The 23,714-nt window shown below is 41.4% G+C and overlaps 1 protein-coding gene across 2 annotated transcripts; it reads left to right on the forward strand.

The window, feature by feature from the left end:
- The first annotated feature begins 1,078 nt into the window (after window positions 1-1,078).
- Window positions 1,079-18,931, forward strand: CHST10 (carbohydrate sulfotransferase 10). Of its 2 annotated transcripts, XM_058839656.1 has the most exons (7): window positions 1,285-1,410; window positions 4,718-4,979; window positions 6,329-6,463; window positions 9,241-9,338; window positions 11,978-12,212; window positions 14,420-14,525; window positions 16,342-18,931. In XM_058839656.1, exons 3-7 carry the CDS (start codon window positions 6,364-6,366, stop codon window positions 16,877-16,879), a joined length of 1,077 nt encoding a protein of 358 aa, XP_058695639.1. In that variant the 5' UTR covers window positions 1,285-1,410; window positions 4,718-4,979; window positions 6,329-6,363; the 3' UTR covers window positions 16,880-18,931. The 2 variants fall into 2 exon arrangements, with proteins under 2 accessions (XP_058695646.1, XP_058695639.1); XM_058839663.1 differs by lacking the exon at window positions 4,718-4,979 and having other exon boundaries at window positions 1,079-1,410.
- The last annotated feature ends 4,783 nt before the right edge of the window (window positions 18,932-23,714 follow it).

The following is a 23,714-nucleotide window of genomic DNA, read 5'->3' on the forward strand; positions in this document are numbered from 1 at the left end:
AATGGATCAAAGGCCCTAAATTCTCCTTTAGCAGGGAGGAGTGCACTGTAAGACTGCAATATGTCCTCAGGAAGACCTGTTTAAACAGTTGTTAAAAAGAGGCACATCACCAGCACATGGTTTTGATGCGGTTTGTGGGTATCAGAGTCCAGTAGGTGAGCATTTTGTTTGTCCAGTGGGCAGAGCACTTAGTGCACAGCTGTCTGCAGTGACTGTGCGCACTACGCAGAGCCTTTGGAGGAAATTGAGCCTGGACTGGGCTACGGCAGCACTCAGACAACACCTGCAGTCACAATCCAGCTGTTCTTCACAGTGCTTTAGGGCAGCTTTCCTCTCCTGGAGCCTACACACCCACTCTGTGTGGGCCAGGCCAGGGTGAGGGGCTGCGGAATGCCTGGCTCTGCCAGCTGCTTTTAGGTGAATTGTTTCATTCCTGCCTGACCAAGGGCAACTTTCCTGCCTCATGGTGGGCTTCAGATAATGGAAGAAATAGTAAGAGGTGTTTGGAGAAACACGAGGGAAGAAGAGTCTCATGGAAAGGGACCCTATTGATCTTTTCAACTCCCTAACAGGAGGTTGTAGCCAGCGAAGACTGATTTCACATCCCAAGTAGCAAGTGATGGGACCAGAGGAAACAGCCTCAAGTTGCACCAAAGGAGATGTAGGTCAGTTTTTTGGGAAAATTTCTTCATGGAAAGGTTGTCAAACATTGGCACAGGCTGCCCAGGGCAACGGTGGAATCACCTTTCTGAAGCGTTCAAAGCCCATGTGGATGTGAACCTCGGGGACACGGTTTAGTGGCGACCTTGGCACTCCTGGGGGAACGGTTGGCCTCAAAGATCCTAGAGGTCTTTTCCAATATAAATGATTCTGTGATCTCCAGATACATACTTTTTTTAAAACATGAGCGTTAGTGACCTACGATATTTTAACAGTTAAAAAACCCAAACGTAACAACCCAAACGCACGCATACAAGCGCATACACACGAGTCCAGCTGGACCGCCACGCTCGAGGGGAAAGAGGGAAGAGGCGGGGCGGAGAGGGAAGGGCAGAGCTCCCCAGCCCGCCCTCCCTTCCTCCCGCCTTCGGGCGGCCGGGTGCGGCGCTGCGTCTTCTCGCAGCCGATCCGGGCCGTCCCCGCGGCGGCCTTCACCTTCCTCCCCTTCCCGGCGGCAGGGCTGGGGCCTGCCCGCGACCCCGGGAGGAAATGGAGGCGGCGGCGGCGGCCGTGCCGGGCGGCGGCGGCGGCAGGGGCTGAGCGGGGCCGGGGAGGCGCCGCCGCCGCCCGCAGCCGGGCGGGGGGATGCGCCGGCAGCCGGGGCCGCCCGAGCGGGCCGGCCGTGCCGCCGAGTGAGGCGGGACCCCGCCGCCGCGGGCCGGGGCTGCGGGCAACGGCGCTGGAGGGCCGGTAAGCCGGGGAGGGGCCGGGCAGGGCCACGGGGGGAGGCCTGGCGGCCGCCAGCCCCGGGAAGACGCTCCCCCGGCACCCCGGGTCCGGCGGGGAAGCCAGCGGACGCTGCGGGCTTGTGTTGTGCGTCTCTGCCGGGTGAGGGGAAGCCCGCCCAGCTTCGTCTTGCTTCTCCAGAACGGGAAAAGTTTATGTCTGTTCATCCCGGGTCCTTGCGCCCGGAGCCGGGCTAGGACTGGGGCTGAGCATTGCCTCGGCTCGTCCCCTGCCCGTCAGAGCACGGCCCTGTTCCCTCCTCTTGGCGGGGACCGCTCTGGTCTTACGGAATGCAGGGAGCACCCATGAAGCCTGGCCGCAGGGGAGAGAGGAGCCGCTGCCGTTCCCAGCTGTGAAGAGCGTGGGGTGCCCGCTGGAGTGGGAGCTGGTGTCTGTCAGACAGGGCAGGGAGGGGAGGCAGCGTCCCGGCCTCAGCCCGGGGCCGCGGGATGGGCGCACGCCGGGCCTGTCCCGGGCCGAGGCGGTCACGGAGCTGCTGCCGGCATTGCTGCTGTCCCGGGCCGAGGCGGTCACGGAGCTGCTGCCGGCATTGCTGCTGTCCCGGGCCGAGGCGGTCACGGAGCTGCTGCCGGCATTGCTGCTGTCCCGGGCCGAGGCGGTCACGGAGCTCCGGCCGGCATTGCTGCTGCCCTGGTCCTTGGGTCACATCCCGCTGACAGGTGAACTGCGTGCTCGGGGAGCGCTTCGGGCCCCAGCAGGAGCTGGAAGAGCAGACACATGGGCCTGTCACTTAGTGCCCTCGGAAGGAGGAGAGCTTTGAGAAGGAACCAGCCTGTTATGATGTATGTTCAACGTTTAGTAGCACCACACTACTTGCCAAAGGAGAGTCTGTGATACATATTAGTCTGAAATTTCAAGTATAACAAATTGGCCAGATTTTCCTACCTGTAAGATAACACAAAGGAAGCATTGATGAAAATGGATTAGTTAGCTTTTGCTTGGCCTTCCTTACCAGTTCCATTTCCAGTGATGTCAGCCATCCTGTGCTGATGAGCAAGCAGTTGGGAGTTTGAACCTCCTGGTGTCACCGCCATTGACGATGTGTGCAGGGACTGTCCTGCCAAGGAGCTCCTGTGCAAGCAACATAAGCTGCAGAGCAGAGACTGTGCACTGGGTTTTAATGGTGCTTACATATTTCATACTTTGTCCCATCATTCAGTTGAAGACATCAGTCTTGTGCAAAGAATGTTTATTCGCGGTAGCAGGTTACTTGTGGGCCACCAGTCAAGCCTGCAACTCTGTGTCTTGATCTTTGGTTCACGTTTGTGTTGGGTGTTGGTGTGTGTGATTGGTGATCCCATTTTTTCTCATGCAAAACCCTTAATCTGGCTAATCTTAAGGTTATGTGACAGTTTGTCTTTGTAGCAGCCCTGAGAGGGAAGGACAGAGGAATGGGTGGGGACAGGAGTTGTGAGACCTTGTGCTCCTAAAGTGTAGAATTGCAGTAAGAGGGAGAAAGTAACCAGAAAGCTGTGTATTTCATTGTGAGAAAATGGACTAAATCTTCAACATTTTTCTTGATTTTGTCTACTTGTAAAGAAAAATTGTGTTTTAGACAACCAGAAGATTGTTGTGGACGCTAAAGGAGCCTTTTAAAGAGAAGAAACAGAAGCTAGTATATGTATTTACTAGAAAATAAGTGCAGAAGAGGCAACAGAAATGCAACAAGGTTAGAGATAAAATAGGAAATGCAATTGCCCTATGAGAACAATAAAAACATTAAGAGAAACAACATAAGCACATTATTTTTTTTTAAAAGTACTGACCATTGCATGTAAGTGAGCATAATGGTTGAGGTACTCCTGTCTGTAATTTTGAATAGTTCTGCTTCTTGAAATCAGTGATGAGCTCCTGATACAGATGTACTTTAGGATGCTAGAATGAGTAACAGTGTAGTAACATCATAATTACATTATGACAGAACCTCTGACAAGATTCTTACATTCATGAGTATGGTTGCAGGTTTCCTGTACACATTAAAAAAAAAAAAAAAGTAGACAAAACTGCTTAATGTTTTCCTCTCAGCTTCCAGGTCTTGAAGGGTAAAAGTGATGGTTTTTTCAGTTGTTGCTGCAGTTCTGACCCCTTACTGCTCTCTGAACCCTGTCCTTAAGGTGAGAATTGTACTGCTTGTAGGTGACTGGCTGAAATGCTCTCCTGTCCCTACTGCACAGGACCTGGCAGCAGATCTCTCCACTAACCGCATTTCAGGTCAGAGCACACAGGAACTGCATTTCCCATGTGATTTAACACAAATTCATAGAAATCCAATACATAAATTATATAAGGGGATATAGATCAATAATCCTTACTGAACGCTGTGCGTCCATCACTGTTACAGAAGTGGGAAGACTAGCAGGGATGCTATGAATGTTGGAGGCCATTTCTACCCTGCTTTATGTAGAACAAATAGACTGAGTTGGGCAGAGAGGTTTGGCCCAGACTTTTCATTATACCTCTGAAAAGCCCATAGCTGATGGCTAAAGATTTTCCTCCTGCAGAGCATTCTCTGCAAGTTTCTGTCAGTCTGCTGCATTCAGTGTCTTGAATGTTGAATGGTTCTCATGGTTTTAGCAGAGCTACCTAAAAAGTAAAAAATGTCATTGCTAACAGTTCTGTGTCTTGATATCTGATCTTAATTTTTGTCTTCTGTGAGAGCTGGAAATGAATGTGATGTCTGAGAGTAAAGGTAACAAATCTCAGCGCTTAGGTGGAAGATGGTGCATTTCATGGCAGACTGAAAAATGAGGACCTTTGAGACCTGGTGGTTTTCAGCATGAATCCTAGGGTACGTTTGCACTAGTGCAGTGGTAGGATGGGAATAACTTTTGAACTATTTAGCTGAAAAGAGGCCAATCTGATGGAATTCCTACGATATTTGCCTTTCCTGGTCAACGGTTTTCCAGATCATGAAGAATAAACATTTTGGATGTTGTGTGATCAGTTGTCAGACAGGGAATTGCGGCAAAAAAACAGGAGATGACAAACATTGTCTTAATGGAGGTCACAGCATCTGTAACTGTCCAAAATACAGTTGATACCAAGGTATGGTGTTTTTGGAAGTACTTAAAAACAGACTCATGAAAGAAGAGGGGGAAAGAAAGGAACTCCCAGAAGCCAAGCTGAAAAATGCCGCACTGAGAAGATAAAAGTAGGCCTGAACACTGCCATCCTAGCTATTTTTTTTCCCCTTTACCTGGAGATACTCAGTTATTTTCCTCCTCTTACCCATTTTGCATATATTGTTTAGGTCCCAAGTCTGTTTTGAACTCCTTGACTGCCTGCACATGCACCGACTTTCAGCATATCCCGAAGATGGTCCACTACTGTCAGCTATGGAGAGAATTCTTCCTGGAAACATTTGCATTGCTGGAAGGCAAAAGCTTGTTGGAAAAGCAATTGGCACCTGTGGTAGTAGTAGTGATGTTGCAGGTGGACATGCTGAAACAACATCAAAACCAGGCTTACTTCTGTTATTGAAGCTTTGTGGGAATGAGGAAGGTGGAATACTGGTATATAAGTGAAAAATTTAATAAACACTTCCTTAGAAGTATTAACTAACATTTTTTTTGCACCATAACTGGCAATGAGGGTATTTCTTGTATTCCTTGTCAGTTGATTTAAATGGCTGAATAGAAATTGTGGTCACAAACTGTGCAGATGTGACTCATAGAAGTTGCGTGTGCCTGCTTTAGGACAGAGTTTGATCCTACTGCTAGTTATAGAATTGTTGTGAGGGTGTCATTGTATGAGATTTTTGTATTAGATCCTGTTTGGTTAAATGTTCAGATGTTATACTGCATGTGACCTTAAAAGGAAGCATTCACTCTTTTCAGCACCTGAGTTCAGCCCTTCATGTGTCTTATCTCTCCAGCGACAGTAGCGACAATAGTGCTGTATTTTTGTATGTTTTAGATGTGGAGTTTTTTTATTTGCAGTGGAGCTTTCACAGATAGCTGGTGTCCACCCCCATGTATATTGCCATCACAAGTTGGATATTGAGCTAAAGATACAGCTTAAAAATTTCCATTTCTCTTAGTGGCTGGGAACTTCAATCTTTTTTATTATTGGTTTCCTTTTATTTGATCTTCTAGTCATAGAAAACAATTTATTAAGATAGCCGTTTCAAAAATTAGGATAGTACTGCGTGTATTCAGTCAGTTCCTGTGAGTGTTTTCTTTGCACATTAAAACTGCAGTCTCAGTTGTTTGGGTGGCCCTTCCTGCACTCCTGAGGGAGTTCTGTCTTTGAGGCTTACCTGCAGGGATACAGCTACAGGTAGTAGGCTCTGCTGCAAGGAAATGAAAAAGTATTTGGCCAGCTTAAGCTTAGTGTTCCAACTTGGTAGCTTCCAGCCTGTAATTTCTGTAGGCTGGGCAGGGGAAGAATCCTTGTTATATGTCATTAATTGACTTGGGATAACCAAGCATAGTGCTAATGTTATGTCTGCCACTGAGAGCACAGCTTTCTTCATTCTCCCTTCCTTTCCTACAATGGGTTGTCTTGCTAAGCTGAATCAAAACACAAACTCTTCTTTTAAAAAATTGTGATTTTTGCTAATTGTCTAGACTCATTTTATGACAAGCCGTTAGTGCTATTCCCAGCACAAGCAGAGGGCTGCGTATGTGTACACGGGGGTGAAGGAATGAAGCCTTTGTTTGATAACAGCCAGTGGTTACATTGCCTCATCCTTAACATTGGTTAAAAATATGGCTGAACGGACAAAAAGTAAAAAGTGAAATCTACTGCTATGTTTTATGACACACATATTATTAAAGCTTTTTCTTTTTGGTTATGGAAAGTATTTTTCTAAGCTTGTAACAAAAATAATTAATGTGTCAATCTTTTCTCTTTCAAACAGGAAGTGCCAACTTTATATGGCTCACATCTGACAACATGCACCACCAGTGGCTGCTGCTAGCTGCATGCTTTTGGGTGATATTCATGTTCATGGTTGCTAGCAAGTTTATCACATTGACTTTTAAAGACCCCGATGGTAAGTTTAGCTTTAATGTTTGATGTAAAACAGAAAATTGAATACTGCTTCACAGAAATACTCTTTACTATGAAAATTAGTTCTTGGCATGTTATCACTTCTTCAGTAGGACCGAGAACAGAACCACTAAATTTCTGGAAGTGACAGTGCTGATATCCAGCTCCTTTTCTTTCTAGAAGTCTGCAAACCTAACATCACGGGAAATTTTTTTTGTTGCTTAGGAGCTGAAGGGATCTTGTTTGGTAGTACTGTCTCGGTAGGTCTGCTTTTTCAAATACATTTAGTTCCAGTATTGTCATCTGCTAGGGGTAGAAGTTACGTGCAAAAACAAAAGAGCACTATTACCTGTTCTAAGTCAGAAGAGACTCAGAAGGTACTGAAGAGTTCATTTCACAATACTAATTTCGGTCTTTTTGTCACTGCTTGTCTTGTAGCTGAGGCATCATGTAAAACTTGTGGAAAGTTTTATTTCATTTGCAATGCACTTTGCCTAGCCACCTGTCCTGCTTCTTGCATTCAGTTTTATCCCCTGCTGTTTGACTTGTAAACAGCTTATAGGCTTTTGCTTAGCTTAAGTAGCTGAGATGTTGTTAAGATGATGAGGAATTTAAGCCATTTGATGACACCACACAGCATGTTAGTTTTGTGTCTGCTGGGGACCCACTCTTACAAAGCCATCCTACTGAGAGTTTTGGGTGAAGGTGATGATATAGCTTTGAGTCTTAAGAGATCTGTGTTTCTGCATCTTCATAAGACATGCAAGAAATATGTAGCTTTTGAAGCACTGACACTTGTGCCATATTTTTCAATAACTTGATAATGAGTAAATATATTAGGTGTACCTTTATAAATAGTATGTATCTATGTGAAGATTTATTCAGGAAGTCTTACAGAGGATAACTGTAGACTAACTTAGCTTTCCTTGGACCCAGCTGTTCTGTCCTGGTACATCTACAAGTCAGCTAGTCTTATGATAGGTAGTTCTATCTTCCAGTATTTCACTCTATGCCAACTCTTGTTTCCCAGCTCAGGTATTCTTTGGGTGGTTCTTTTCATCAGAATTTGTCAGGAAAATTAAAATGTAGTTTAAAAAGAATTACTAGAGCATACCCTCTGCATTTACTTGCTTTTTATTACCTTGGCTTGCCAAGTTTTTTTGTTTTGTTTTTTTTTTTCTGTGCTGAATCTTCCACTCCTTTTGAATAGTTCTCTGAGCAGATTATACATAAATTCTTAAGCTTGTCCTGCAAAGGCATGACTATGTAAGTGTATGTATGTGTTGGAGTGTTTTTAATAAAACCAATGAAGGGAAATACTTTGAATATATGAACAGAATTTTGGAGGAAGTCCAGACAGGATGGCAAATCCTGGAGAAGCTCTTCTAGACTTAATAAAATATGACTTGTCAGAAATCTTTCTTATTTGGATGTATCTTCTTAGCAGATAGAATAAAACCAGCAGATGCTCAATGAATCAATGTTCTTTTGTTTAAGCCTTTTACTGATGTCTTGGGTGCATGAGCAATAGCAACTTCTTAAGGAGTAGGTTTTTGTCCATCATTCCTAGTAGCATCTACAGGCATGCTTTTATACAATGATAATGAAAAAAATTTAGATACTCTTTCACTGAATCAGATTACTTGTATTTTACAGAACACCATGAAGTAAGTCTGTGCACAGCAATAATTGCCATTTCTGAATGCCTGAATGCCTACACTGCTTTCAGTTTTAACTTGCTTTTCTATGCATTCCCTTTGTTAAAATCCAGTGTAGGCAGAGTAGAGTGCTCCCTTAAGAAAAGGACATAGGCAGTGCACACATTTTCTCAACCATGAAACAGTAAGCCCCTGTGGATGCAGATGAGAAAACATTATTCATAGAAGAATCTATATGAAGGGAAAAGCAATCTAATATGGATGGAAATAAATTTTCAGGGAAAAAATCATGTTCTTTTTGCTTTGTAGTTAGGGAAAGCTGTTTCAAATTATTTTTGATCTTTCTGCACCGTGTAGGCTAAAGCTAAAACCTTGTGTTATTTTCTGTACCGTACTAAATGCAAAAGATGAAAAGGGTTCTTCTGTACATGCTTTAATTTGGTCTCAAACTATTAGCTGCCCTAAGATCACTAAAAAAGAACAAGAATATCAGCTGAGTTCATTGTTGTTGAGAGAATCTCTAAAGAAGGCCATTGGTCCAGTAAAAATGGAAGAGGGGATCTTTATTTTTGGTTATAGGTGCTTACTTAGAGCACCAGAGAAATAAAAGGGTGTTCATAATGACACTTTTCTTCCTGTAAGTTTAATAGTCTATAAAAGAAGAAACATTTCTACTAGTATAAGGAGAGAGAAGAACCTGCTAAGTTTATTTGGACATGGTTTGGCAAGTTCATTGAAAAATAGAAATCTCCTATGCAGAAGTCCACATAGTTATACCAAATCGTCTACCAGTTGTGGTATTTTGATTCAAGACTTTGGTGCCTCTCTGTACACTTTTTGGAAAAAACCAAAGCAAACAACAACAACAACAAAAAACCAAGTAAAATACAATGGGTATGTTTCTTTGATAAAACTCAAATGAAGTTGCATCCAAAATTCCCACAGAGTATATCCTTGAAAATATTCGTAGTCTGTCTATCTTCTCTGGTACCTTTCCATGTAGAAACAAATCCTAATGTTCTGTAAGCTTAAAACAGCAAGTAAAGTTCATGTTTTAGTTGTAAAGCAGAAATAGTTGCCTTCCCCTCACATTCTGTAATGCTATTATCTCTTCCTTCTTTAGGCTATGGTGCCAAGCAAGAGCCATTGATACTGACAGCTGTGACAAAAGTAGAGGAGGTACATGTGCCAGAGGAAAAACATTGGCCTGAAGAATTCCAGGTGCATACTGTTGAGATAAGGGTTATGTGTATTAAAGAGTAGAAGAAAATAAGAGATTAAGGAAGGGCTTCCTGTTGTTAAGATGAATTGCTAGACAGGAATTATTTATTCAGACGGTTCTCTTTAGATAGAGCTGGCAGAATTCATTTTAACTTCACAAAGCTGGTCTGTTATGGTAACCTGCTGTCTTGTTTCAACTGAATGATTCAACTTAATGTGTTTCCATTTCCAGGAGAAAATTGTTACAGTACTCCTTTATCAAGTCAGGACAGTCATTTTTGTTAGCCTTTTTAATATAATGGCCCAGTTTTGGATTACTTTGTGTTCTGTTTGCCACAGCAATCAGGTTTGTTGTTGTTGAGGCTAAGCCTGTGTCTTCTCTATTCTCTTAGATTTCTGCCCAATCTCTCTGTTTCTTTTTATCAGTGTCAATTTCTTTTTCATGTTTTGTGCTCTTTGTGTTTCACGTTTCAGCATTTTTCCAAAGTAGAACATGAACACAATAGTAGTCAATACCAGTTGATCTTTTAGATGCATGGTTCTGTGCTTTCAGCAAATTGACAATTAAACATTGAAAATCCTTTTGTACAAATGTGAATTTCAGACCAGTTGCAGAGTGGGCTAAATAAAAAAAAAAATTTTGCATTAGTACATAAGTCATCTGATGTTTAAAGTATTTTTGTGATGCAGCATGGAAGGTAGGTTAGCTGTATAACCATGACTCTTTTTGTTTTCATTTTTCAAAAACATGAAATTTAAGTTACCTTCAAAATGCTTGGGAAAAACACTTTGTTCAGTGGAAGGCTGGCAGATATATATAATGAGTTTTAATAGCTTTCTTTACTAGTATGGAAGAGGATAATAAGTTTTCTGATCTAAAATAATTCCCTCTTGACTTTCTGACAACGTGAAATGTAGAATAACAACTTTAACTTTGGTTGCATGCAGAAAGAATTGTTCGGACAGATAAAATAATCTGACAGTCTGTTCAGATTACATTCTGAGCAGGGGGTATTGGAGAGGAGTAACAAAGAGAAAAAGTAGAATTTTTTTCCCTTATGGAAGGTTGGGACAAAAAGTAAAATAATTCCTTTTTTTCATCTGTAGCTTGGACACTATACCTAAAACCATAGAATCACAGAATGGTTTGAGTTGGAAGGGGCCTTTGAAGATCATCTAGTTCCAAGCCCTGCCATGGACAGGGATACCTTTCATTAGGCCAGGTTGCTCAGAGCCCCATCCAACCTGGCCTTGAACATTTCTGGGGTGGGCCATCCCTAGCTGCCCTGGGTAACCTGTTCCAGTGCCTGACCCTCATAGGAAAAAATTCCTTCCTATTGTCTAAACCTATTTTTTTTCTTGAAAACCATCACCCATGCCTTGTCACTTCAGGCTTGGTAAGAAGTCTGTCTTTCTTACAAACCCCTTGCAAAAATTGAAAAACTGCAGTGAGGTTTTCCTGGAGCCTTTTCTTCTCTGGGCTGAAGAGCCACAGCTGTCTCCTTAGAAGGTGTTCCATCTTGGACCATCTTCATAGCCTCCTCTGGACCTTCCCTTAACAGGTCTATGTCTTTCCTGTGCTGGGTCTCCAGGGCTGCAGGCAGCACTCCAGGTGGCAGTAGAGCAGAGTACAGGGGGAGAATCACCTCCTTTGAACTGCTGTCCACAGTGCTTTTTTTATGCAGTCCGGGGTGCAGTTGGCTTTGTGGGCTGCAAGTACACACTGCCAGCACATACCAAATTTTTCACTCATCAGTATCCCCAAATCCTTGGTAGGGTTTGTGTTAATCAGTTCATACCGTAGTCTGTATTGATATTGGGGAATGCCGTTCAGTTAATGAAAAGGTGGAAATTTGTCAGTTGAAGTTTAAACTTTCCCATCACCTGCTAATTAGAGAAGCTCCTTTTTCCTCTCACTCCACTAGTTGTGAGGCAAGAGGTGGTTGTGGTTCCTGTCTTAGTGTCAGAAAAATGAGACATGTGAAGCAGCTCATCCATTTTTGGGGAGAGGTATCCTGCTGCTACTTTTATTTGTCACACTGATGCTCATTGTTCACATTTTTATTCACCTGATTTTATTTCAGCTTGGGTAAATGGATGCCTGCAGGTGCTAGAAAACAACACAACACCACAGAACTTTCATAATAATTTTTTTCCCAGCCAGATGAGTCACAAAATATTCTGAGTTGGAAGGGACTGACAAGGATCATCGAGTCCAACTTCAGACCACACAGGATGTTCCCAAGAATCATACCATGGGTCAGCCCCATCTTCTCAGAGCTTAAAGCATAATTTATGTTGAAACTCTTGTCCTAACCTCTCAGGATCTTTCTTACAGGTTGTTGAAACTCTGTGAGAGTTCCAGTATTTGATCAAGGCATGTTTTATCCACACAGATAAGACCTGTCTGCTGTGCAGCAGACTTAAATTGTTGTATGGAAAAGCTTTTACTACTGCATGCTACCATGTAACGTCTTAAGAGTAGGCTACTCCTTTAGTTAATACGTAGGTAGCAATGTTTTAATCATGAATCTGGGAGCCATTAGGGTGCATAGTTTGGGGATTTTTATACTTTAGAATTTGATCTGAAAAATTAAGTCTTTAACTTGTTTTTTCTTTCTTTTCTGCATTTCCTAAAGCCAACTGGAAAAGCTTTTTCAGGAAATCTGATCCACCAACCCCTGGTTCATATGGAAAGACTTGAGCTTCTCAGGAATGTCTGCAGAGACACTGCATTGAGAGATCTCTCTCATACCGCAGTTTCCAAATTCGTCTTGGACCGAATATTTGTGTGTGACAAGCACAAGATCCTGTTTTGTCAGACGCCAAAAGTGGGCAACACTCAGTGGAAAAAAGTCTTGATCGTTTTAAATGGTATCTACTTTTCTGTGGGTGTGTGGGTTTCTTTGAGGAGGAAACTGAATTGCTCTAACTGGGGCAACTAAAATGGATTCTTTCTGCATTTCTGTACACTGGTACTTAATTTCAATTTTTCATCTATCACAGTTGTTTCTAGTCCTTTCAAAACATCCCTTAAAAGGAGATCTGTTCTTTCTGTAAAAATAAGTATTGCTATTACTTGGCTTAAAAGTTATTTGAGTCATGACAGAGTACCCATATGCATGTGGTACATTGGTTTCTTTTCTTTGAAGGGGTGCACTAATTTATAGAATTTGAAAGTATCTGATGAGGTAAGTAACAATAATATGAAATTTCTGGCTAAAGGCCAGTGACTTGTAAGTAGAGATTTTTGCCATGAAGGAAGCCAGTTAAAATTTGGCAGCTACTGTTGGTCTATATTGCTGAAATCTTGTGTGTGTGTTCTATCATCTTAAGAGTTATGAAGATTCGGAGGTGCTTAACACAATAATTTGGTCACCAAAGGTATGTTAGAGAAGATGGTGAAAGAAGGAATAGAGGGACTAGTGTGTTTGAAAAATTAGCTAACGAACTGTGTCCCTCAGCAAGCTTTTCTAGCGAGGAGTGCTAACATTAAAAACTTCAATGTTAATTTCATCCTTGATCTATGAATGTGAGCTAAAAGTCTAGCAGAGATATGCCCATATGTGTGTGCATGTTACCCATGAAAGCCACACTCAAAGTACTAAATATGGAACTATATGAGGGCATTTGTAATACCTGCTCTTACCAGCATTTGAGAGATACCATGCAAAGAATGCCTCAGGATGGGCAGGGATGTATTTGCTATGCTGAGTGGAGGATAACTCACATCTTAACAGCAGGGAACTTTTCACCTTGAGTTTCCTAGTTCTGTCATGTTGGATAATGATAGAAAATTGCTTCCACATGAACACCGATCTCTTTTGCCTTAAGCTGCCAGTGCACTGGCACTTCAACCGCTGATGAAGGCTACTGCTGTGGTTGACCTAACTTTCTCCTTTTTGGGTAGTCTCAGAAGGCAGGGCTGATACTTGAGGGGGAATTATTTATGTCCAAATATCTAAGTGGTATTTGGAGGTTCAGGCTGGGGAAATGCAGCTGTGGCACTGTGGGGGAGCTAACCCTGCTACTGCTTCTACTGAATATGTTCTCTGAATGAACGCAAGGTATCAGTTTCTGAGGCTGTCTAATCTGACATCTGTTGTCCACATGCAATTCACCTATGGTACCAAAAAATACAATTGAAAACCTGAAACTGGTAAAATACAAACCCAGACCCCACCCCTCACCCCTTCCACCTCCAGGAAAAAAAATAATTGGAAAACTGAGCAGCTGATGGTGTGTATTATTCCAGAATTCAGTTCTGGAAATGAGAAGGCTGTAGAGGCTTTCACTTAATTGGTTTGTTTTGTAGCACCCTGTGCTTGTTGCAGGTTGATATTCTGAAATGATGCTGTTGTGTGAAGGCTTATGCCTAAAGCCCAAGGGGCCACATGAGATGTTTCTCAAGGTCATAAAACTTTCCAGGATCAGGATACTAAAATGAATGCAGCAGAGTTAAGTGACGTTATTTTTCTTGTCAGCTCATGTGCTTGCAGAAATAAATATCTGGAGACTTCTGTTGTTAATTTTAGTGCCTTTTAATCTGTGGAGTATTCTATGATTGGAATTTTTGTTTCAGCACAGCATACTTGTTAAAAAAAAAACTTTATGGATCCTGAAAGCAAAGTACTTGTGCATTGAAGCAGTTTCAGAAGCAGCTCATCGCATTTATTTTTGTTGGTGGTTGAAGCTCAGCCAAAAAGCTGGTTCCTTCTTCTGTGTTAGTCCTTAAAGTCTTCCTCCATTTGTATGTGCAGGCAGAGGGAAAGAGAATAGGGACACTGACATGTGAGGAGTTACAGGCTTAGACATAATTACTGAAGAAATTTGCAGAATATGCTTTTCTGAGAATTTTGGGGCCATTTGGTCTTGGACCTTGATGTCACATACCCTAAAGAATTTTAACAGTTTTCAGCTTTGCAATCAGAATTTAATAGTTTTAAACATAGTAACTTTAAATGGTAAAAATAAAGAAAAGAGAAAGACATAAAACTGTCAGCCAAAGGCACACATGCCTACTCATACTCACTGTTTTTTCCCTTGAATGAATCATTGCTCTCTCATTTTGATTTGTCTAGGAGCATTTTCTTCCATAGAAGACATCCCAGAAAACATTGTACATGATCATGAAAAGAATGGCCTTCCACGCTTGTCCTCTTTCAGTGACTCTGAAATTAAGAAACGGTAAGTGCCAGTGAGTGTGGGAGGGGTTTGAGGTCAGTGGTGTTATGAGCAATCAAGGATACAGATGAAGTCTGCATCTGAAACTGAGGGTAACAGGGTTTCTGCTCCACCACTTGTATCATGGCACTATTCTGTTATCCTCACAGATGTCGCTGTGTCTGCCTTCCTACTGGATTTGAAGGAGAACACCAGTGTAATTTGTGATATAGTTAGGTGAGCCAACCAGCTCCCTGGGATATAAGGTTTCTGTAATTCAGTGCATACCTAGTTGTTAGATAGCTGACTTTCAGAACTGAAGGTTTAATTGGATAGCCCATCCTGATGTATTATAAAACCATACTGCCTACAGGTAAGATTGTCATTGCAGCAGACTTACTGGGATTGAACTGGTTAGGTTTAAATTGTTAGTGCTTCTTAGCCCCAGAATATTTTCCATTTAGCTGAGCCACTTTATCTTCCTGTTTAAGTGCTTCTGGTTATTTTCAGAGCCAAAAAATATTCTACCATAGAACTTCTACATTACTTTGGCTAGATTTTTCACTGTGCCTACTCATCTCTACTAGAGCCTATGCCATATATAATCCCTGTAAGGGGTGGCAACATTCAGAGAACAGGACATAGGATGACAGTGGACTCTTGTAAGCGTGTGCTTGCATGGGTTTGTGTGCATTACACCACTCTGAAAAGCCAGCCCTTTATACATGTGTCACATGTCAGTAGAGCTCAGCCCAAGGTGTTTCGTTGTATGCGAGGGCACAAGGACATTTATCACAGCTGTGCCTGTAGAATTGGGGTCACTTGATTGTGTTGATATTGTGCAAAGGAAAATATTGTCACTGTGTTCTTGAGAATGTGGATCTGTTCTCCCTCCTTGTGAGCAGCCCTGCAGAAAAGGACTGTTCACCTGGTGGTGAGCCCTAGTTAGGATAAGTTGAATCTATTATTGCTTGGGTTGTTGCGTTCTGGTCAGCATGGAAGCTGTGCTGGAGGTGTGTAACATGGATTTGGTTGGGATCTGAAATTACTAGAGTTTTAGGTGTGGAAAGCAGGATGGTGTGGATCTGTTGATTTAGTTTGCTGACCTCATCTAGCCCTGCCAGGCTAGGAATAAGTCAGGAGTATGTGAAGTATGATTCAAGTGCTGTACAGGCTGAAGAGTCCATCCACATCCTGTCCATCCTGATTTCAGTGAGGGTTGGTATCTCAATCTCTTTTCATAGCTATTTATTGAAATAAACTTTGTTTTCAATGTATTCCTCATACACATAATCTGACTACATAATATTACATATTATGTATCACAGTAATACATGAAATTCTGTTGAAAACTGTGGTCTCATGTTTCAGTGGTGCTCTCAGCCATTATTGAAAGCATGACAAAACATCAAAATAAAATACCATTCTTAATTTTTTTTTGTGCTTAAGCAGCAATCTGCCTGACAGTGAAAAATGCAGCCTTCTATATGCATTTTGCTGCACCAATGCACTTTTCCCCATGTCCTTATGTATTTTGCTTTTTGAGCTTGATCACATGACATTACAAATATCTTTAACTTGGAGCTCTCAGTGTCTTTTGTTTCCTGTTTGTTGTGCATTGAGATAAAATAAGCTCCTCCAATGTGAATAAAATATGAAAACTAGGATAAACTATGTAAAAACTGCTAGTAAGAGGACAGAAATTGTATTTCATCCTATAATATTGATGCAGGTGTTCTAAGATTCACGTTGCTGTGTCTATGGTGAGAGTTTATGTACATTTTGTAAGTATATGCTAAACACTTTCCTTAATCTTTAATTCTTTTCTTCCTCTATTTAGACTGAATTTATACTTCAAGTTTTTTATTGTTAGAGATCCATTTGAAAGACTTATTTCTGCATTTAAAGACAAGTTTGTGCACAATCCTCGTTTTGAACCTTGGTACCGGCATGAAATTGCTCCCGGCATCATTCGTAAATACAGAAAGAATCGCACAGAGACCAAAGGGCTGCAGTTTGAGGATTTTGTGCGCTACCTGGGGGACCCTAATCACCGATGGCTGGATGTTCAGTTTGGTGACCACATCATTCACTGGGTAACATATGTGGAACTTTGTGCTCCCTGTGAAATCACATACAGTGTGATTGGACATCACGAAACCCTGGAGGATGATGCTCCGTATATCTTGAAAGCAGCTGGCATAGACCATTTGGTATCATACCCCACAATCCCACCAGGCATAACAGTGTACAACAGAACAAAAGTAGAGCGCTATTTTTCAGGAATTAGCAAGAGAGACATAAGACGCCTCTATGCACGATTTGAAGGCGATTTTAAACTCTTTGGTTATCGTGAGCCTGATTTCTTGCTTAACTGACTCCTGGGCTAAGATCTGAAAGTGTCTCATGGATTAATTTGAACCTGTGTGAATACCAGCTGCAACACTGGTAGAGCTGAGAATGACCATTTGTTTTCTAGCTTTTTGATGTTGCTCCACTTTCCAGTGAAATATTTGTCATATGAACAAGTAGGGGCTTATAGTTGTTGTTTCCTGACCATGTTTTCGGTACATGACATTGCAATCTGTTAGGAATTATGTCTCTGTTATCTAAAATACAGAATTTGACTTCTCCCCTCTTCCCTCCAGGAAAAAAGAGGGAGAACAAATGGGCTATGATCTTCCTCTCCTCCCAGACAGAATGCCATTTTTGAGATGTTGTGAAGTATTTATAAAGATAGCAGTTTCACTGTAGGTTAACCCTGACATGTGGATAAACATAATGATTCCTGCTCATGAGAGTCCTGTAATCTCCCATGAGCTTTGTAAATGAGAGGCCAGTACAAGACTAGAAATTAATTAAATGCTTGACAAATATAACCATCTAGGTACTGTCATGTGACTGCTACAATAACACTGATCTAATCTCATTCTTGTTTGTCAAAAAATGAACCTAATTAGAAGCTTTTAGAGATGTAAGAAAATGAACTGGCTCCACACCCCAGTTGTCTCTGTACTTTTGTCAAGTGTTTACTGTATTTACTACTGATGTATTGAGCCTCATAATTCTACTTTTGGTTTTCAAGAGATTATTTAACTCCTGGCTATGTAAGTTATGTGAAAACACCAGCTGCAAGTGGAGCATAGAAGAAATATGAAACTGCTAAGGAAACTGTTAAGGAAAATTAATTTAAAGTATCAGTTGTATTTGTGGGAGCACATACAATAATCACAAGATGCTCTCATACAGTTTAACTTGTCTTTTCTTCTAACAGTTAAGATTAATAAAGAAGTTACAAAAGCAAGATGTTATATTAAAGAGCTGCTTACTTGGATTAACAATCCACCTTTTTATGTCCAGCCTTGCTCAGTTCAGTACCTTGGAGAACAGAAAGTTTGTCCCCCTCTGAAAATTCATCTCCCTACTGCTAAAGGCGAGAAGGAGTCAAGATGAATCCCTGATTTTTCCAGTGATTCACTGCCATGGTGTCCCAAGTCAGAAATGACTGGTATTTATGGTATTGTCATGATAAATTGGCTATTTACCAAAAGTTTAAATGCTATCTAAATTTGGGTATCCATTATATGCATTAAAAAAAACAAAACTGAATTGATTGGATGCAGTCTTCATGCTTACTTGTGCTTGTATTGTGTTTTATAAAGAGCAGTCTCTTGTCTGAGTTCACCAGCAATAAAAACCACTGTGCTGCCACTTCATCTCACAGGCCATGGAAGAGAGAGATAGACCAAATATCTGAAATACAGGAATTGCTCTGTTGCAGTGGGCATGTGAACTGTATTTTTTAATCATAGTCCCAAAAGATTTATTTTCAGGTTGGCATAATGTTGCTGGCTAGAAATGCTAATGACAGCCAGTGCTATGGAATCTGCTGTTAAACCCAGCCACTGTGTGTTTTTGATAGCTTTCTGTATTAACACAAGGAAGCATCTTGCACTTGGGTTAAAGGAAAGCTGTGCCAACCTGACATGTGCTGCTACCCCCAAACAGGAAGCCCTGTTGTAGCTGGAAGTGATTTCTGAAAGATCTCGCAGATGAACTGAAATAAAGGAGAATCATTAACTGGGTACTGTTAGGAAGAGAATAATCCAGGGTGGTAAAGTTGGAAGGTAGGATATTTTTCAGGTTTGTTTGTTTTGTTTTTTTTTTAACAACAATTATAGTCCCCTAACTTGTTAGTTCTTAACCAATGATAAAAAGATGTTAACAGCTCCAGGTTTTTCTGTGGTTTTCTTAATATGGAAACTTAGCAAAATGCACTGATAAATGCATTTTGGAGCTAATAACCTGATGGATTACCTTGCTGTCAATTTAAAATGTAACAGTGAATAATGTATAGTAAATTCAGGCCTTAAAATTTAATAAAGTAGAATTGTTTTCCTCTGAAAGTATAAGCTACTGATCACACAGAACACCAATGTATGTTTTTCTTTTTCTTGGTAAATAACGTATTGATTGCTTAAAAATTTCCAGATAGAAAGTGCTACGTAAATATTAAGTACTCATAATTTTTTCTGATAGCTTTCTCTGCATTGAGTTCTCTCAGCCATCTATGAACAGAGCTATGGGCTGACCTAAGCAGAGGTGTATAATCCTCTTCTGTCTCTGTGTTCCCATGCTTTTCAGGCTGGAACTGGAATGCATGTTACCATTTCTTCAATTCAAATGTGAAGTTTCTCCTTTCAGTTATATGTTCCTGAGCTATATTTTCTTTCTAGAAGTGTGGGGGTTTTTTTCCCCTTAAATGGCTGAAGTAACAACGGTGCAATTTTGGCACATCTCTTGAGGAAACTTGTATACTATGATGGTCCTTGGCAAGGTGTGGTAGGGCTCTCCTTAAACTGGTGCAGTACAGGCAGGATGGTCAGAGTGTGCTGAGTTAGGGAAAAGGCTCTTGCCATGCTGATATGATAAATTAAATGCTTGTGGTTTTAGCTTGATTGTACTCTGCACAAGGCTTTTACAAATATAGTCTCAGTGGCATGCACAAACATCATTTGGCTGTTCAGATGTTATTTGCATACCACTTTCAAACTGCAGATGATACTTATGTCATATTTTTGGAACTGCTGGTCCAGATTATTCTTTCTCCTTTCTTATTATTGTTACAGCTTCAGAAAACAAATTCATATCCTTACTTTGTGTCTCTGTTGTCTCTCTTTAGCAGCTTTTGAACTTTTTGGCCCATTTTAACCGCATTTAGCAAAGGAAAGTCAAGAGGTAGTGATAGTGGTCAAGAAGCAATTTTCTTGAAAATAGGAGGAAAAACACTCCTTGTACATCAGAGAGTCCATGCTGTATGTCAGCTTTAGCAAAAGTACAGACAGTAAACAGTTTTACTGTACCTGCTTGTATGGAGGTCCTGGTTTCTAATAGACTTCCTTCCTTAGTGCTCCTTACAGTTTGGCCTCTTAGCTAACAAAGGCAAAAAATTAAATTAAAATGGATTCCATGGGTCTGATACCTATAATACATTCCTAATAAAATTGAGCTGACTGGGTTTTTTGAGATCTTGGGAGTAAGAGAGTTTGTCTTGTGAAAATGGATTAAGAATTCACTTGCTTGTGAAACAACTTTATGGTAATGCCTATCCCCTTTCCTTCTAACTTCAGCACACAGTGCATTGTCACTGCTGTGCTTTCTGATTGCGTGCCATGAAGATGTTTTTCTGTAGTTAAAAATACATGTGTGTCTTTTTTTTTTATTATTTTGGGAACTGTTCTGTCAAAGAAAATGTCTTGAAAATATGTATTCTTCCCAAAAAAAGCATGTTGTTTTCTGATTCATGCGCAGATGCTGCCCTGTTTGTACTGGGAGTAAGGCTCCCTGCTGCTCTGTGTGTCTCCATCCTCAGATTAGGAAAGCCATCAGACAGCTCTGGCTTTTGTGCAACATTACTTTTTTCTTGAGGTGCTAATAACTTTGTTGGCTGGGAAAGCAGCCTTTGATCTTATCTGTGCTCCAGAAAGTTTGCTGAGAAAAAGAGTAATTATATAGGGAGCGCTTAAGCTTATGTTCTCAGATGAAAAAGGATGTCTTGTCAGTGTGTCTGCTTGTATCTCATACCTCGTAATTGACAGAGAGGGGAAATGATCTTTCTGCTTAATGGCCTTGTAGTGATTTATGCTAAGACCCCATCCTATTTTTTGTTATAGCAACATGAAGGGGACCTGGAAGGAGGTGTGTAGTCAGCATGTGCTTATTGGAAATGTGAGGGTGCAAAGGAAACTTGACATGAGAGTTGGTTGCTGGAGATTTATCGTGTCAAATTACTTGTTACATATCATCTGCAGAGGCTGGTGTGGATTCTTTGTGGCCTGTGCTTGAGAAGATTTATGCAAGGTAGAAAGAGGCTTTGTGGGTGGTGGAAAATTCCCTTTCAGCCTAAGTTAGCTGTGCGTGTTCCTGGGCTGCTGCCGTGGGGAAGGTTTTAGAAGGAAATGATCCTATTAGCAGCAAAGCCTGCAGTGCTTGGGCTGGTGAACAGAGTGTCTCCCTCCTGGAGGAGGAGTGACTTCGGGCTCACACTGATGTGTGCAGCCAGCTTTGGTGCTGTCTTGTATAAATCTCTATTTTTGTGCTTTTAATGCAGTTGTGTGCAGCTGAGCTGTCAGCTTGGTTTCCTGCATGTGGCAGTAGCCCGAGGTGACTCATCTCTTTGCCACCAGAGCAGCTTTGAAAGGCCTGCAGCCTGTTTTGCTATGCAGCAGGAGACATTCCCCTTATGAAGAGAGCAGCATTAAGCCTGCAGCCATGCAGCTGGTGGTAACTGGCTGGTGTAAGCATGAAAATGGTGCTGTTTGGGGCTTCCTGCTGTAAAATCATCATTTTCTCTTTTAATCCAGGCAGGAGTGAAAGGGAACAAAAATAAGTGTTTGCTTTGAGTCACAAAAAGGAGCCATGCTGTTAAAATTCCAGACTGGTAAACCCAAGGAAGGCAAAGTCTGGGAGAGCAATGCTGAAAAAAGCTATGGGCAGTTTTTCTTAGGCTCCCAGAGATGCTGGACCTGTTGAAGGAGAGTTGCTGAAGCTTCCTGGGAGGTGTCAGAGGAGCAAGCATGCTTCGTGTAGCATGTATGTGCATGCCAGAGGAGCAGATGCTGATGGGACAGCATGCACATGACAGGCTGAAAGTGTGAAACATCTACTGTGGGTATCTGTTTGAAATCACAGAAAGGAGGAAATAATAAAAAAAAAAAAAGCAAGTGGGAAGGAAGTAATGAAAAAATAATCCTGAAGGCTGCACCCCTGGAAAGGCAGTGCTCATTCTTAACTGCTAGAAACATGCCAACTGCCCTGGATGTGTACCAGTAATTTCTGAGCAGTTTGCAGGACCAAAGCAAATCTGCGAGTGGGAGGGTAAACCGCGATCATAGGGCATCTGTATGTGCTCTGAAAAGTGATCTAATACTGAGAAGCTAGCCAAGGTTCCCAATTGTGCCGAAGTAAGTGGATCTCATATAGGAAAAATGCATAGCTATAGTGGAAGCATACAAGTAGAAAAAGCTCTTGTGGGATAACTTGCTCTCTCAACAACCAAGAGTTAGGCACCTGCTGTGATTTAAGAAATAGGAACATTTTCTCTTTAACATCTTTTTTTCCTCTTCTCTGCAACCTTTCTGTTTTATTCAGTTTACCTTCCTGTGTCCTGAGAAATCTTTGGATGATACACTGCAGTAGGACACAACATTCTTTTGTCAGAAGGGTGGAAGAGGCTGTAGAAAACACAAAATATTCTCCATAATTTTGAGAACCACAAGAAAAATACAGAGTTTCTATCAATCATGAAAAATTTAGTGAAACACTAAATCTGCTAGGCATTTCACTTCAGTTAAAGGCACAGAAACTTGTAGTGACTGAAACATTAAGATTGCATGGGTTGCTTCTTAGATGTTTCATGCGTTGGGCAGAAATCCACTTAGGGAAAAATGATTGCTGTTCTGTTTGGCATCTTTGTTCTTAAGTTTTGAATAACTCCCAGTAAGGTTTTACAACAAGTAAAATTTGAAGTTGGCCATAACACAAAGCTTCACTTTGAATCCACTTATTTTGCTCTCATTCCCCTCTAAGTATTTTGTAGAGTAAGATTTGAGTCTGTTCTTACTCCGTTTCTTTGATTTCTCACTGTTCTTTGCAATGTTGTAGCACTTGTGCTTGTGAAAAGGAAATGAGCAAGAAGAGTCACAAATACTCTGGAGAGAGTATTTTCTCTCTCTGGAAAGAGTATCTTTCCAAAGCAGACCTTTATTTGTGTGCTACTTCCATTTACAACATCTGCTTTCATTATCTTTTCAGTCTAGTTCTTTGCTGTAAAACCCATTGGGGTACATGTTTGTCGTTAAAGCTACAGATTTGGAAATGTGTAAGAGGAAAGGGATTAGGAAGAGTGTTGCAGCAGGAAAGAAAGAAGCAGCAGGAGGAGAGGGCTTCCACACCCCATTTTGCAGTTGCAAAGCTTTAGCTCCATCTTACTCTTGTTTGACAGCTTTTAGGACATAGGTTTTTGGCCTTACAGAAGAAGTAGTGTGTAGTGTAGCTGCGTGTCTCGGTTGCAAGCTTGCACACACTTGCTCTTCTCTGATAGAATCAGGAAACATTCTCATAGGTGAGACCTTTGTTCCATCAAGTGTTACGGTACTGCATAGCAAAGATGGAGCAAAGACGTTATTTGCCCTTTCTGAGCAGTAACAGTGTGTTCCTTAATTCTCTTGACTACCAGAGAGTATAAACATGATTTCACTTTTCTGGAAGATGACCAGTGATAACAACAGTGTTTTTATCAGGTTTTAATCTTAGAACACCATTTAAATACATCTCGGTGTGACAGAAAGGTACTGCAGTAAATTGTAATTGGTTTTTGTGGATTTAGAGTTGACTTAATAGGTCATTGGAAATGCCATTCTGGTGGAAAACAACTTAGGTGCATTGCTTTTGTCTCCATGTAAGGACCTGTCATATGACTGGTTACCAGTTAGAGGAAAATAACTTCATTAGATAGCGATACTTTTTTACTGTAATCCTCTTACTTGTGGATTTGGGTCTTAAAATACAGCATGATAGATTTGTCTTGTGTACATACTCCTCTCCTGTTCTAAAGTAGTATTGGCAGAAATTTCATACCTCTGTTATTTTGGCAACTCTTTTCTGTAGCTTCTAGTTGAAACTGTTTCAGGTTTAAGCACTTTGCTTTGGAGA

The sequence above is a fragment of the Poecile atricapillus genome, chromosome 1 (assembly GCF_030490865.1).
Source record: "Poecile atricapillus isolate bPoeAtr1 chromosome 1, bPoeAtr1.hap1, whole genome shotgun sequence".
Lineage (NCBI taxonomy): Eukaryota > Metazoa > Chordata > Aves > Passeriformes > Paridae > Poecile > Poecile atricapillus.

Excerpts from the sequence above, each read along its gene's own strand:
- CHST10 (XM_058839663.1), top strand. The coding sequence starts at position 6,364 with ATGCACCACCAGTGGCTGCTGCTAGCTGCATGCTTTTGGGTGATATTC. Across the intron at positions 6,464-9,240 it reads GACTTTTAAAGACCCCGATG|GCTATGGTGCCAAGCAAGAG; the intron begins GTAAGTTTAGCT and ends TTCCTTCTTTAG. Across the intron at positions 14,526-16,341 it reads GACTCTGAAATTAAGAAACG|ACTGAATTTATACTTCAAGT; the intron begins GTAAGTGCCAGT and ends TCCTCTATTTAG.